The sequence below is a fragment of the Eurytemora carolleeae genome, unplaced genomic scaffold (assembly GCF_000591075.1).
Source record: "Eurytemora carolleeae unplaced genomic scaffold, Eaff_2.0 scaffold720, whole genome shotgun sequence".
Taxonomy (NCBI): Eukaryota; Metazoa; Arthropoda; class Copepoda; order Calanoida; family Temoridae; genus Eurytemora; species Eurytemora carolleeae.
Window position 1 is genome coordinate 85,757 of NW_019396622.1, and position 14,262 is coordinate 100,018.

The window sequence follows — 14,262 nt, forward strand, 5'->3', positions numbered from 1 at the left end:
GATCTAGAGTTAGATTCAATCCATCAAATTTTATATTACAATTGAAACAAATCTTACGCAGTAATTTAAATATTATAAACGCTCATCTTCAAATTGTCATGTCTAGTAAGACACGAATTTCAATGAAGAAAATTAGACAGTATAAAAAAAAATTTTAAAAAGTGTAAAAAGTGTAAATTAAGAAAAAATATTATTCTAACTGTGATCGAAGAAATTACAAAATGTTTATGCAATTTATTCTGAACAATTTAGAATTTAACAAAAATTTATATGAATTTTCAAGTGCATTTTCAAGTGCATCCCTGTATAGTGTATATACATAAAGTAGTAATGTACGTCCGATCATAACTCAGCAGCCCCATGACCGATTTGCTTCAAATTTTGATTAGGGAACTCGGGAGAACCACGGGAATGTTTTAAGATTCTAAATTTGAGTGGGTCAAATTTGATAAGGAAATAAATCTAAAATCGTAATTTAAGACCAAGTGCGGGTAAACGGTAGAAGTAAACTATGAGTTTAACCTGGGCAACGCAGGGCACTTCAGCTAAATGTTATTCATAATCCCCCGAGTGGACAAAACCAACATTTCTCTCCACGTGCACCAGGAAATCTGTTTTTTTTTTGTGCACCCCGCATGCAAACGTCGGTCACCGTCCCCCCCCCCTCCCTCCCAAAAACATTTTAAGAAACTTGGGGGAAGGATTTGAGAGAATGTAAAGTCTTTTTATTTCTTTAAAATGTTGTTATTTGTAACGGATTCATTTATAAAAATATGTGCCCGGCCCAGGAAATGTTAAAAATATACAAGGTGTCTAAGAAAACGGAGAATAAGGGTCTAGAGACTGGTTTGTAATCTGATTTTCAAGATTGAAACTCGAGTTTTTAGGCAGTCAGTAAGTCTCATTCTTTGTGGGTTGCACTGTATGTATAAGAGAAAGATGCAGTTTGAAATAAATTCCAGGATTTGTAATTTGTTTATTTCTTAAACTAAACTAAACTAAACTATAGTATATCATGTGCAGTGTATAGCATCAAATATCAAATATAATATAAACAGGGACCTCAGTTCTCTAGCAACCTAGATTGTGATAGTTAAATATCTGTAATATATATATTTTATTTTATTTTGGGCGCTTCCCGCCCATTGAGGAAAAACGCCGAATTGAGTTTGAATCTATTAAGCAAAACAATTATTACAAGCGTTTTTCAAGTAACCATTCCCGATTTAAAAGCTGTCTGATCAAAAATTAACTAGATAACTTTTAGTTTATCTAAACTGTTTATTTTCATTTGTGGTTTCATTGCAAAAGTAACTTGCGCATTTCTTGCGAAAAAGAAATACTGGAAAAATTCACAGAAATAATTACTTTTTTGATCAGAAAAACGACGTTATCTTCCACTTTTTGATCAGATTAAAATTGCGATGGTACCCTTGTAAATCGGGCATTGTCATCTTTGCATAGAAGGACAAGGTCACTTCAAGTACGCTGACAGTCCCTTAAGTTTTCTTTCGTAAAAAATCTTCTATTTTTGCTCCACATTACAATAAGAAACAACAATATTTTACTATAATTGAAAATGAAAAATTGTTTTTAGAAATATGCACTTACACTTATCCGTTTATCAGATTTAGACATTTAAGGAAGAAAACTTCGTTTTGAGAAGCATAAAAATTGATAAACATAAACATTTTTGATATTCAAGTTTTTATTTAAACTATATAAGATATGTTTTTATAGGATACAAAATATATTTCTTTTTATCTTATAAGAGAATAGACTAAGATGGCGTCTGAGTCAACAGGAATATATTTTCTTTGCATTTCTACAGTTTTCGCAGCAGGACAATTGTATTTGTTTATTCTCTGTATGCTGGGGGAGGTAAACGTATATGATCCCCCGCCACAGCCACCTGCTCCTCCTTTAGCAACTACCCAACCCTCCCCATCTACCTCTCCCTCCCCATCTACCCCTCCAATAATAGACACCATCCCTTCCTCACTTCCATTCATAACTTCTCCATCTGCCTCCAATATTTCTCCTACTCCAGCTGCCTCCAAACCTACTCCTCCAGCTAAAACTCCTTCCAGTAAACGTAGAGCACCTCCACCTCCTTCCTTACCTCTCTCTTCTGAACCACCAGAACTAATACAACCTGGAGAAACTGAACAATCAGCGATTGTAGTAGAACCTAGAGAAACTGAACCTTGCGAAGCTGTGGTACAACCGGGAGAACCTGAACCCTTAGAAGCTAAATTACAACCGGGAGAACCTGAACCCTTAGAGGCTAAATTACAACCTGGACAACTTAAACCCACAAAAGATGCTCTACCACCCGGAGAAGCTGAACCCTCAGAAGCTGCTGTAACACCTAAAGAAGAAAGTCAAGTTTTAGATTTATCTGAGTGCCCGCTCTCCCCTCTACCACCTACTCCATTTAAATTTAAATCTCAGCGTATTCTGAATTCAATTCAGGAATTCATTCTTAGACAATAGACAAAGAAGAAACGTCACAGATTAACCCACAGATTCGGCACAGATGAACCCACAAATATGTCACAGATTAACCCACAAATACAGCACAATTTAACCCACAGATGTGTCACAGATAAACCCACAGATACTTCATAAATTAACCTACAAATATACACAACAGATAAACCCACACCACAGATACTTCACAAATTTACCTACAGATACACAACAGATAACCGCACAGATACTACACAAACCCAGATGCGTCACAGATTAAACCACAATTAAGTCACAGATAAACCCACAGATACGTCACAGATAAAACCACAGATACGTCACAGATCAACCCACATAAATGTCACAGATAAACCCACATATATGTCACAGATAAACCCACATATATGTCACAGATAAACCCACATATATGTCACAGATAAACCCACATATGTCACAGATAAACCCACATATATGTCACAGATAAACCCACGTATATGTCACAGATTTACCCACATATATGTCACAGATTTACCCACAGATACACCACAGATTAACCCCCAGATGCAACACAGGTTAAACCACAAATAAGTCACAGATAAACCCACAGATACGTCACAGATAAAACCACAGATACGTCACAGATAAACTCACATATATGTCACAGATATGCCACAGATTACCTCACAGACACGTCATAAATTAAAACACAGATACGTCACAGGTTAACCAAAAGATGCACCATAGATGCACCTCAGATACTTCAAAGATTTACTCACAAATACGTTGCAGATAATCCTACAGATATGTCACAGATTAACCCACAGATAAGTTACAATTTAACACAAAGATACGTCACAAATTAGCCCAAAGATACACAACAGATTAATCCACACTTACGACAGAAATTAACCCAAAGATACGTCACAAATTAGCCCAAAGATACGTCACAAATCAACCCAAATGTACGTCACAAATTAACCCACAGATACACAACAGATTAACCCACATTTACGACAGAAATTAACCCAAAGGTACGTTACAAATTAACCCACAGATACACAACAGATTAAACCACATTTACGGCACAAATTAACACACAGATAAGTCACCTTTTTTCTCTTATGAATGAATCATAGAATGGGTTGAATGGTAAAGAATTATGTGAAAATATGAAAAAGCATAGAACCCTGGTAGCTCTTTTAGCATGTACACTTCTTGCAGGTGTGTTTTTTTAAATAAAAATAAAAATAAATCAAAAATATATTTTATTTTAAAAAAATGCGGAATAATTGAAATAGAGGAAATAAGCCATTGCCACAAACTCAAATTTTCCAACCCCTATATTTTGGCGTAAACCTTTGATATTTCATACTGTGTCTTTGGTCTTTGATCTAACAGAACTTATAGTTTAAAATAGCAATGGTCTACAACATCAGGATTCAAAGATATAGGAGGGATTAGAATATTTGAGTTTGTGACAAAATCTCAATTCCTTTTTTCCCCGAGAGTTATTTTTGCCAAGTCAATTTGCATATATGGCTTTCAATGAAATACTATTTAGGATTGTTAGTCGGGATTGGAGTTTATTTTTATACTTTAAAATCTTGGGATCAGGAGTTTTTGATAATTATAGGTGAGCATGAAAAAGAGATCAAGTTTTTATATTACCATTCTTCTTCATTTTTAGAATAGTCTTTTACTCATCAATATGTTTTTCCACTGTTAATATTGGGTTTGTTAAATTTTTTTTTATCATTTATTGAAAATCAGTTAAAAACTCACGCACTTCTGCCCCTTTATTAAAAGTAAATTCAACCTAAAGTCTGACCGCGTCAATCTTGTTGCACCGCCTAGTCCTATTAAGTGTCTGCTTTATTAACCCAATGCCCAGGCGATACAGTACAAACTGGGACCAGAAATTCAAATGTAGTACTGCTGCGCGTGTGCAGGGTGTCCCAATAAACATGGGAAACGGGTTTAAAGTCTTGTTTGATTTATTATATTTATTATATTTAATGCATGACACAGAAAGTATTAAAACGAGGCTGTACGTCTTACGATATTCTCATAAAGTATTCTACTTGTCTCGTGTCCCTAAAAATGGACGAAAATATCAGAAAATCTTGATTTATTAAATAATTTCAAATTTGTACAAATTTGCCAATATCTCCGTCAATCTTGAAGATAAAAAAAGGGTAGACCAATTTCTGAAAATTTCAATCTTAATACGAAATATCTGTAGTTCAAAAGCTTTAGTACAAAATATCTAATATAAACTATTATTCTTTCCTTTCTATATTCTGACCTCACTGAAAATAAGATAATTGAGATAATTATCTGTTAATTAAGATTATTACAGCTAAGTGCACGATTTGCACAATAATCTCTCTCCAATTTTTTTATCTTTGGATATTTTGTTTGTTTTTTAGATATCAAGGGTGTAATGCAAGGAAATTTAATTGCGATTGTGTATACTCTGCATAAACATTAAAACCAGTTCTCTTTGGGCGGAATTTGTAAACAAGAATAGATGCATCAGTGTTAGTTTAGTATCCGAGGAGTTTAAAAGCATTGAATTTTGATAATTTTGATAATTCTCATAATAGTTTCCTATGACCAGAATATTTCATTGATTTTTTGTGTGAAAGATGGATCTCATGTCAGGCTTTGACATCCGTCTTGTGTTTACATTACCGCCCAGAGACAGTACACTGCAGTACAAAATATGTGTACACTTCTGAAATAACTTTCCTTGCATTATAACCTTGATTAGATATAATCTTTCGAAATTGTTGCATTCTCAGTAAATCTACACTTATTCAGATTTTTATTGTAAGGAAACCTTTTTAACAAACATTTTTTTTTATAAATCATTCAGGAAATATTTTTCAAGATTCAAGAATGTTTAAATATAAAATCCGCAATTTGGGAGAATGTTCATTTTTATCGAGAAAGGGGACAGATTAGAAAACAAGCATTCTGGATGGAGGGAGAAAGTCTTCAGCTCTTGTAGCAGCTAAATAACTGTCCAAAACAAATTAACTGATGTTGAAAAATATTTACGATATTTTAGTTTTAATTTTGTTGAGTAAAGATTGAATTATATATTTTGATTCCAGGCGGAGAGGACGGGATTAACAACACATCATCTGATTTAATATCAGGTTAGATTAATTCTCAAGGAAAAGAGTTTTAATACTAAAAGTTTGACAACTTTCAAGCCCCCCCCCCCCTGTTTTTATTCAGAACAACTATGTATCATCTCCATTCGTGTCATTTTTAATATTAAAATGACATTACAATGATATTACCATGAAACCAAAAATACTAGTTTTTTTTGAATAAAAAGCAGCTTTACAATGCCTTTTAACTTTCTAGATAAAATTCAATTTTCAAATAAAAATACATTTACATTATTATTTTTACTATCATTTTCTTCTCTAGTATTTGGACTTTGCAATTCCAACAGTATTCCGCCTCTACCGGAAGGAAGACGAGGTGGCGCTGCAGTCACACTTCCGGTTTCAGAATTTTCCACGTGGAGTCGACATGATGGGCTTGAAGAGATAGAGGACGAAAGTGTTGAAGCTCTCATCTATTGCGGAGGAATAGACAATCTTAACAGGAAAGTTTTCATTCAAAAAATTAAAGAGAACCAAAGGTATTGAATCTGTGGCAAAAACTCAAAGTTTTGTGTCCCTATATATATCTTAGCAACTGGTTGGTGTTAACCTTTGATATTTCAAACTTAGATTATTTGAGCTAACAGTATTCGTAGATTGAAATATCTTTTAAAAGAGATTTTTTTTGTCCCCAGGACATGATCGGGTTGTTACGATCAAATCTCGGATTTTTTTCTATTGCGAAAGTTTGGTGTTGGCTGGTTTTTTTTATTAATCTACCAGGGGTTGTAATCTGGAACCACATTCATCCATCCACGCTTCATTCATTCAAAGGCTGACAAGAATCCAGCTGCCTAAGATTCTTAGGAATCCTTCTGATATACATCACACTCATTGCTCCCTAACATCTGTAAACCCGGATTGGATACCCCCAGGTACCTCTAGCTGGCAATAATAGACTTTCCCTGCTTGTCCACCATTCCTCTCCTCATCATCATTCACTTGGATCAATCCACTTAAATGCTTCTTTCTTGTTGAGTAGAAAGCAGGCACCCTTTCGCTGAGAGAGTTGTTGACAGACGCCCCTCCGTCAGCTTGTCATAACTGCTGAACCAGATGTCAACTTCAGAAGTTTTTGAAGCCAAAGGTTTGTGTGGAGTACGGGAATCGAACTCGTGAACAACATTCTGGACACTAATCCAGTTACTGGCTGGGGACAAGTGTGCTTAATTTCAGTGATCTTACGAGAATCGGTGTCACACACTCTCCAACCCACCCACAAGATTGAAATATCAAAGTTCGTCTAAGACATTGGGTTGAAAAGAGAATCAGAATTTTTCTAACCTCATTTTTTTCAGTTTTATTAAGCCAACAAATACGATGACAAAATTAGAGTTAAAATCTTTTTTAAATGTCAAAATTCTGTTCTTTTATTTTCAAAAGAAAAAGTTTGATACAAAAACCAGGGTTCGAGTTGAATGTTGGGTACTTTTCCCTCACTCCAGGTATATATATTATTTACTATGTACAAAGTACATAATTTACAACAAATCAGATTATATGCACTGTGTAGAAAAGGAAATGATGACTCGCCCCGAACTCTAATTTTCTTTTAACTTTGTAAGTTGATTGTTAAAACCTATGAAGTTTCAAACTTTGACTTTTTGATTTAGCAATATGCATTGTTGGAAAATTGAAGTAAAAAAAAAATGAACAGTTGACTTTAATACAACTTTAAGAGTTTTAATCATAAACTTATACCTGTTTTTAAAGGCGTGAACAATGGGGGAAGGGGGGGGGGGTGGCTCCAGCTCCCCCTCCCTAGAAAATTCCTGTATGCCCTATTGCCTTATCATAGTTTTTATTAAAATACGTTAAAACCAATTTTTTAAAACTTTTTTTTCTGGATGATTATGTTTATATCCTGGATGATTATGTTTAGATCCTGGATGATTATGTTTATATCCTGGATGATTATGTTTATATCCTGGATGATTATGTTTAGATCCTGGATTCCAGAAATTAGTTTACTGTGGGGAGTTGCATTCCCAGCCTACGCTAGTGTTCAAGGAACCTAAATACAATTAATTTTATTTAATTTTATTTTTCTGGGACATTTTTGAAACTCTAAAATTAAGTTCTTCTTCTACATTGGTAAACCATAAAGAAAGAAATTGAGTCTGAGCCACAAAATGAAATTTTCTTATCTGAATATTTTTATAACCTGAAGTTAAAGGTGAACATTTGATATTTAAAACTGAGATGATTTGATCTAACATAATTCATAGTTTGAAACATTGGGTTGCAAAGATATATAGAGATCAGAAAATCAGATTTGTGACAACGATTCAATTCATTTTAGCCCTCCCCCTCCTTTAAGAATCCTAAATCGTCTTTGCTCTAAATCATCTCTTTAACCTTGTTTTGGGTTTTAACAGGAAAGTTTCTGATCGCAGGAGGAGGTTCACCTTCAGCAGACAATAGGAATGAAATATGATATTTTTTAATATGAAATTTTCTATCTTTAATGAATATGTTTTGTCCGGGGCATCTGGTCAAATTAGAATCCTGAGACGAAGTAGAAAGTTTGATTTCCCCAATCACTGTGAAGTAACAGCTGAACTCCGCTTCACTTCAAGTTCATTTCAATCATCTAATAGAGTAAATTGTACAGAACTGCTAATATTTGATGCAAAATGGGACGGTAAACCAAATGAATTTTCAGTAAAAATATACAATATTTAAAATCATAGTTTAATAAAAAACCCGCAATTTTTGAAGAAAATTTATCAAAGCAGAAAGTTAAATTAATTAATTTCCCACGGAAATTCTTTGTAACAACGACCCCCACAAATTTATAGAATTGGCAGGCGGGAATCCATGGGTTGATAATGCGTTACAAAAAAGCAATGTATCGCATATTTTGATGTGGTTTCGTCTAATATTAGAATATTTCGCTATTTAAACAGGCTTCAGATATTTTCTGGCGGAAAATGGGAGATTGGTTCCTCCCTCCCCTCCCCCTGGTTGGCCAGCTGTGGGGCTGGGCTCCTTGACTATTTTCTTGTACTTGGCGGAACCAGGAACCAGCTAAATAGGAAAATATACAATTCTAATTCTAAGTTTTTGGGAACCCAGCGTAGACCATGGGAGTCATATCCCACCGTTCAGACGCCTCTTGTCGTAAATTACGATTTTAGCTAAAATTCCCAAAAAGTCGACCCACTCAACTTAGACTCACAAACCCAAGCTAAGAACATGACTCTCCCAAGTTCCCCAATCAAAATTCGAGGTGAATCAGTGGTTTCCGAGTTATGATCAGACAAACAAACAAACAGACAAATAGAGCTTACAACAAACACTATAGCCTCAAACTCTCAGTTTCAAATCCTTATATCTTTGCAACTTGATTGCGTAAACTTCGGTCCTTTAATTTAACAGAATAAAAGCTACAAACATCAAAGGTTTCCAACATCAGGTTGCAAAGATATAAATGTAAGAAACATTATGATGAGATGAATTAGTTGCATTAAATGCATAAATATATGATTGTATATTAAGGATTAGTTACTCCACACCTATCCAGGTTTATAGTCTCAAACATAAGCAGGAAATTAATTCAAAATAAACTAAATTTAAACTTTTTCAATAACAAAAGGGTTAATTCACGATTTTTTAAAAATCTTTATTTGGCCATATACACAAAAAGTAAGAGAATATGTTCAAAATTTTTTTAGCTAAACAATAAAAAAAATATTAAAAATGAAAAATTGTAGGAGTTCTTTGGTCAAAAGGAACTGTAAGAGTAATTTCATTAGAACCTCCATGCAAAGATGGAATTGCCCGATTCAAAACAGCCTATCCTACCTCTTCAAGAATGAATTATATGTTAATTTTTATAATTTAAAATTTGATTATGTTTTCATTTTTGGTTTTATTCCCCAAATATTTCGCACATTTTTACTAGGAAATTAGGAAATAAAACTTTTAAACGTAAAAATTGCTATATTTTACACACGCACCTCTGACCCTTTAGTGAAAATAAATTCAACCTAATGTCTGACCGCGTCAACCTTGTTGCACCAAGTAGTCCTATGAATGTCTGCCTTATTTACCCAATGTCTGGGCGATACAGTACAAACTGGGACCGGAAAGGTTGACCCGGCTCGGAAATTCAAATGTACTACGGCTGTACATATAATTGGTCAGAAAATCTGACATTGCCAACATTGAATTCACTTAAAATTATGCTTACAGTCTCTTAAATTAATTAGCAATCTATTTCTATTGCAATGTACGTTGTTACATCTATTATTTAAATCAAACATTTATTGTACAGAAAGAATTAGAATTGGAAACAGATTTTCAATTATTTTGACAATAACTTGTTTTTTTTCTTTGATAAAGTTTTGTTCAAAGTGAGGAAAAGATTAGAAAAGTTTTTAGAAAACTGTCTTTTGCAACTTTTATTTTATTTTTCCTCGAGAGTTAACAAAGTTTACTTAACTTGATGAAATAGAATTTAAAAAAACTTCTAGTTTGTACTTGAACAAACTCACTTCAAAAATAAATTTATCAAGAAAAAAATTAAGTGGGAGATTTTATAAAGAAAAAATGGTTTTATTGTATGATTTTAGAAAGAAAATAATGGATTTATTGGGAGATTTTATAAAGAAAATAATGGATTTATTGGAAGATTTTATAAAGAAAATAATGGATTTATTGGAAGATTCTATAAAGAAAATAATGGATTTATTGGAAGATTCTATAAAGAAAATAATGGATAATTCAGTAAAAGATTGTACACTGGAAAAAGTGGAAGTAAGACAATTCTGGAAAAACCACTAAATTTTTAGTTAAATTGGATACTTTCAATCTTAAAACATTTGTATTAAACAAAATTATGAAGAAATTCTTCTTTTTCTATCCAAAAATTGATAATTTTGAATTTACGATACAAAGAGGAAGAAAATAATAGAATTATTTTTGATCAATTAGTGGAAGATTATATCTGAACCTGAAGAGATTTCCGGTCAACTGACAGGATCCTGTACTAGTATACCAGGATCCAGGTACAGACTATTTAAACTGACAGGATCCTGTACTAGTATACCTAGGATCCAGGTACAGACTATTTAAACTGACAGGATCCTTTACTAGTATACCTGGATCCAGGTACAGACTATTTAAACTGAAAGGATCCTGTACTAGTATACCAGGATCCAGGTAAAGACTATTTAAACTGACAGGATCCTGTACTAGTATACTAGGATCCAGGTACAGACTATTTAAACTGACAGGATCCTGTACTAGAATACCTGGATCCAGGTACAGACTATTTAAACTGACAGGATCCTGTACTAGTATACTAGGATCCAGGTACAGACTATTTAAACTGACAGTATCCTGTACTAGTATACCAGGATCCAGGTACAGACTATTTAAACTGACAGGATCCTGTACTAGTATACCAGGATCCAGGTACAGACTATTTAAACTGACAGGATCCTGTACTAGTATACCAGGATCCAGGTACAGACTTTTTAAACTGACAAGATCATATACTAGTATACCAGGATCCAGGTACACACTATTTAAACTGACAGGATCCAGTACTAGCATACCTGGATCCAAGTACACACTATTTAAACAGACAGGATCCTGTACTAGTATACCTGGATCCAGGTACAGACTATTTAAACTGACAGGATCCTGTACTAGTATACCTGGATCCAAGTACAGACTATTTAAACGGACAGGATCCTGTAGTAGTATACCTGGATCTAGGTACAACTATTTAAACTGACAGGATCCTGTACTAGTATACCTGGATCCAGGTACAGAAACAGGATCCTGTACTAGTATACCAGGATCCAGGTACAGACTATTTAAACTGACAGGATCCTGTACTAGTATACCAGGATCCAGGTACACACTATTTAAACTGACAGGATCCTGTACTAGTATACCATAGTATACCTGGATCCAGGTACAGACTATTTAAACTGACAGGTATAACCTTTTTAAACTGACTTAAATTATTTATTTAGTGATCTGCTGGTACTTAGAGATAAGTCATTTCGCACATTAACTTATTTATTTAGTGATCTGCTGGAGCTTTGAGATTAGTCATTTCACATGTTAATTTATTTTTTTAGTGATCTGCTTGTACTTGGAGATAAGTCATTTCACATGTTAATATATTTATTTAGGGATCTGCTGGTACTTGAAGATAAGACATTTCACATGTTAACTTATTTATTTAGTGATCTGCTGGTACTTGGAGATAAGTCATTTCGCATGTTAACTTATTTATTTAGGGATCTGCTGGTGCTTGGAGATTAGTCATTTCACATGTTAATTTATTCATTTAGGGATCTGCTGGTACTTGGAGATAAGTCATTTCACATGTTAATTTATTTATTTAGTGATCTGCTGGTACTTGGAGATAAGTCATTTCACATGTTAATTTATTCATTTAGGGATCTGCTGGTGTTGGAGATAAGACATTTCACATGTTAACTTATTTATTTAGTGATTTGCTGGTACTTGGAGATAAGTGATTTCACATGTTAACTTATTTATTTAGTGATCTGCTGGTACTTGGAGATAAGTCATTTCACATGTTAATTTATTCATTTAGGGATCTGCTGGTGCTTGGAGATAAGACTTTTCACATGTTAAATCTAGTGATCAGCTGGTACTTGGAGATAAGTCATTTCACACGTTATAACTTATTTATTCAGTGATCTCCTTATGCTTGGAGATAAGACATTTCACACTTTAACTTATTTTTTTAGTGACCTGCTGGTATTTGGAGATAAGTCATTTAACACTTTAACTTATTTATTTAGTGACCTTCTTGTGCTTGGAGATAAGTCATTTCACACTTTAACTTTTACAGCAGGTATACTTTTCTTTAAATTAGTAACTCAAACAAGGTTATTTTAAAGTTGTCTAAAGTTTTGAGTGAGGAACTTATTTAAACCATAGGTGTATCCTTAGACTGATTAAATATTAAGTTAAGTGTGTTGATTTTTATAGCAAAAGTTTAGTTTCCAGGTAAAGCTGGGTCCCCAAGCTAGTACAATTATATAATCTATATATACCTTTCTTGTTGGTTTGTTTGTGTCAAAAAACGTCAAAACAGCTGACTGAACCGATGTGGCCAAAACTTTTTTGTGGCAACTTGATTTTTAAAGATGACATCTTTTGCGTGGAAAAAAATGTCACCATTCAATATTTTTTAAAACCCGCAAATTTAGACAGTAAAGTCCTTGAAATGGTAACTAAAATTGTTACTTAAAAAAGGGGAGCAAAGCACCCTTAAAGCCTATATTAATAATATATTTAATGCCTTAGGTCGAGTGTTGGACAGAAAAAAAGCCCATTTATTAGATATTCAATGGCAGCCCCAGGTATAACGTTTTATATATCATTTCTTACCAGCTGTTTATCTGTTTCGAACATCTTTAAATTGAAATTTCTACTTTTCTACTATTTTAATTTTGTGCAATTTAAAAAACAAAATTCTTTTTAATTAATTGTCCTAAATTTTGTTTATAAGAGATTTTCTAAAATGTTTTTTACTTTCAACAATAAGAGCAAATTATGAATCAAACTTGTTTAATATTTTCTTCCCAGTTTAAACTTTTTTCGACAGAACTGTATACTTGCCTCAAATTCTTATTTAATAATCGCTTTATCTTTGCAACTATTAATAAATCAAACGTTGGCCCAGCAGAGGCGACTAATCATTTTCTTTATATTTTATTTCAAGATGAGTTTCTTGAATAAAGTCCTTATTGTCTGGGATGGACAGGGAGAAATTTTGAAACTAGAAAAGGTAAAATATTCTTTTTTTTAAATTTATTTTTTCATTTTGTATGCAACAAAAATTTGTAAAAAAAAGCTTGAAGGGACTGCAGGCGTAATTTCAAGCTTGACCCTTCATCCAAAGAGACATTGTCCGATTCACAAGGGTACTCTTTTTTTGTTTAAATATGACTTTGATATTAATGTTTATAAATCAGAAAGCTTATTATTTTCAATTGTGTTTTCTCTACAAAAGTGACTTGCGCATTTCTACTGCATAAAAAGTATTAGAATCAAACGCAAATCAGTCTCTTTAAAAGCTTAAATTTTTTTGTTTGAGCAGGAGACTTGGGTAAAAATTGGGAGAATGGTTCGTGAACAGGGAGCTGGTGTTCGGGTTAACAAAGGATGGGAGCATCATACTTTAACATGTTTATAGACCTTATACCAACCCCCCCCCCTCCATCTTTTCTTACTTTAACATGTTTATAGACCTTACACCAACCCCCTTCCCCTCCATCTTTTCTTACTTTAAAATGTGCATAGCCCCCTTTATACACAATTGTAATAAAAATGTCGAAAATGTATTTTAGAGGAATTCATATCATTATTCTAATATGTTATTATTCTAAATTTGTAGGTTATACTTTTGATTTTTTTTTACCTTATTTTATTAATTTTCTGATATTTTGATTGTCGGTTTTTATTCACTTTTATTTTCTTAACTTAACTTAAATTGGATAGATTGGAATGTAGCAATTAAATGTAACTTTAATTACATGCGGTGAGAAATAGGCAATTTTTTGAATCTTTGAATTTCTAGAAAAAGGAATCTTTATTTGGTATTTTTTAT

General features: G+C 33.2%; 1 protein-coding gene across 1 annotated transcript; it reads left to right on the plus strand.

The window, feature by feature from the left end:
• Positions 1–1,785: 1,785 nt before the first annotated feature.
• On the plus strand, positions 1,786–13,996 carry LOC111706463 (uncharacterized). The gene is made up of 15 exons (XM_023479346.1): positions 1,786–2,475; positions 3,609–3,693; positions 4,034–4,105; positions 5,592–5,636; positions 5,917–6,097; positions 7,061–7,099; positions 7,600–7,664; positions 8,033–8,078; positions 8,564–8,692; positions 9,156–9,180; positions 10,593–10,666; positions 12,449–12,501; positions 12,957–13,012; positions 13,375–13,440; positions 13,753–13,996. The coding sequence occupies exons 1-15, from the start codon at positions 1,786–1,788 to the stop codon at positions 13,846–13,848; spliced, it is 1,722 nt and encodes a 573-aa protein (XP_023335114.1). The 3' UTR covers positions 13,849–13,996.
• The last annotated feature ends 266 nt before the right edge of the window (positions 13,997–14,262 follow it).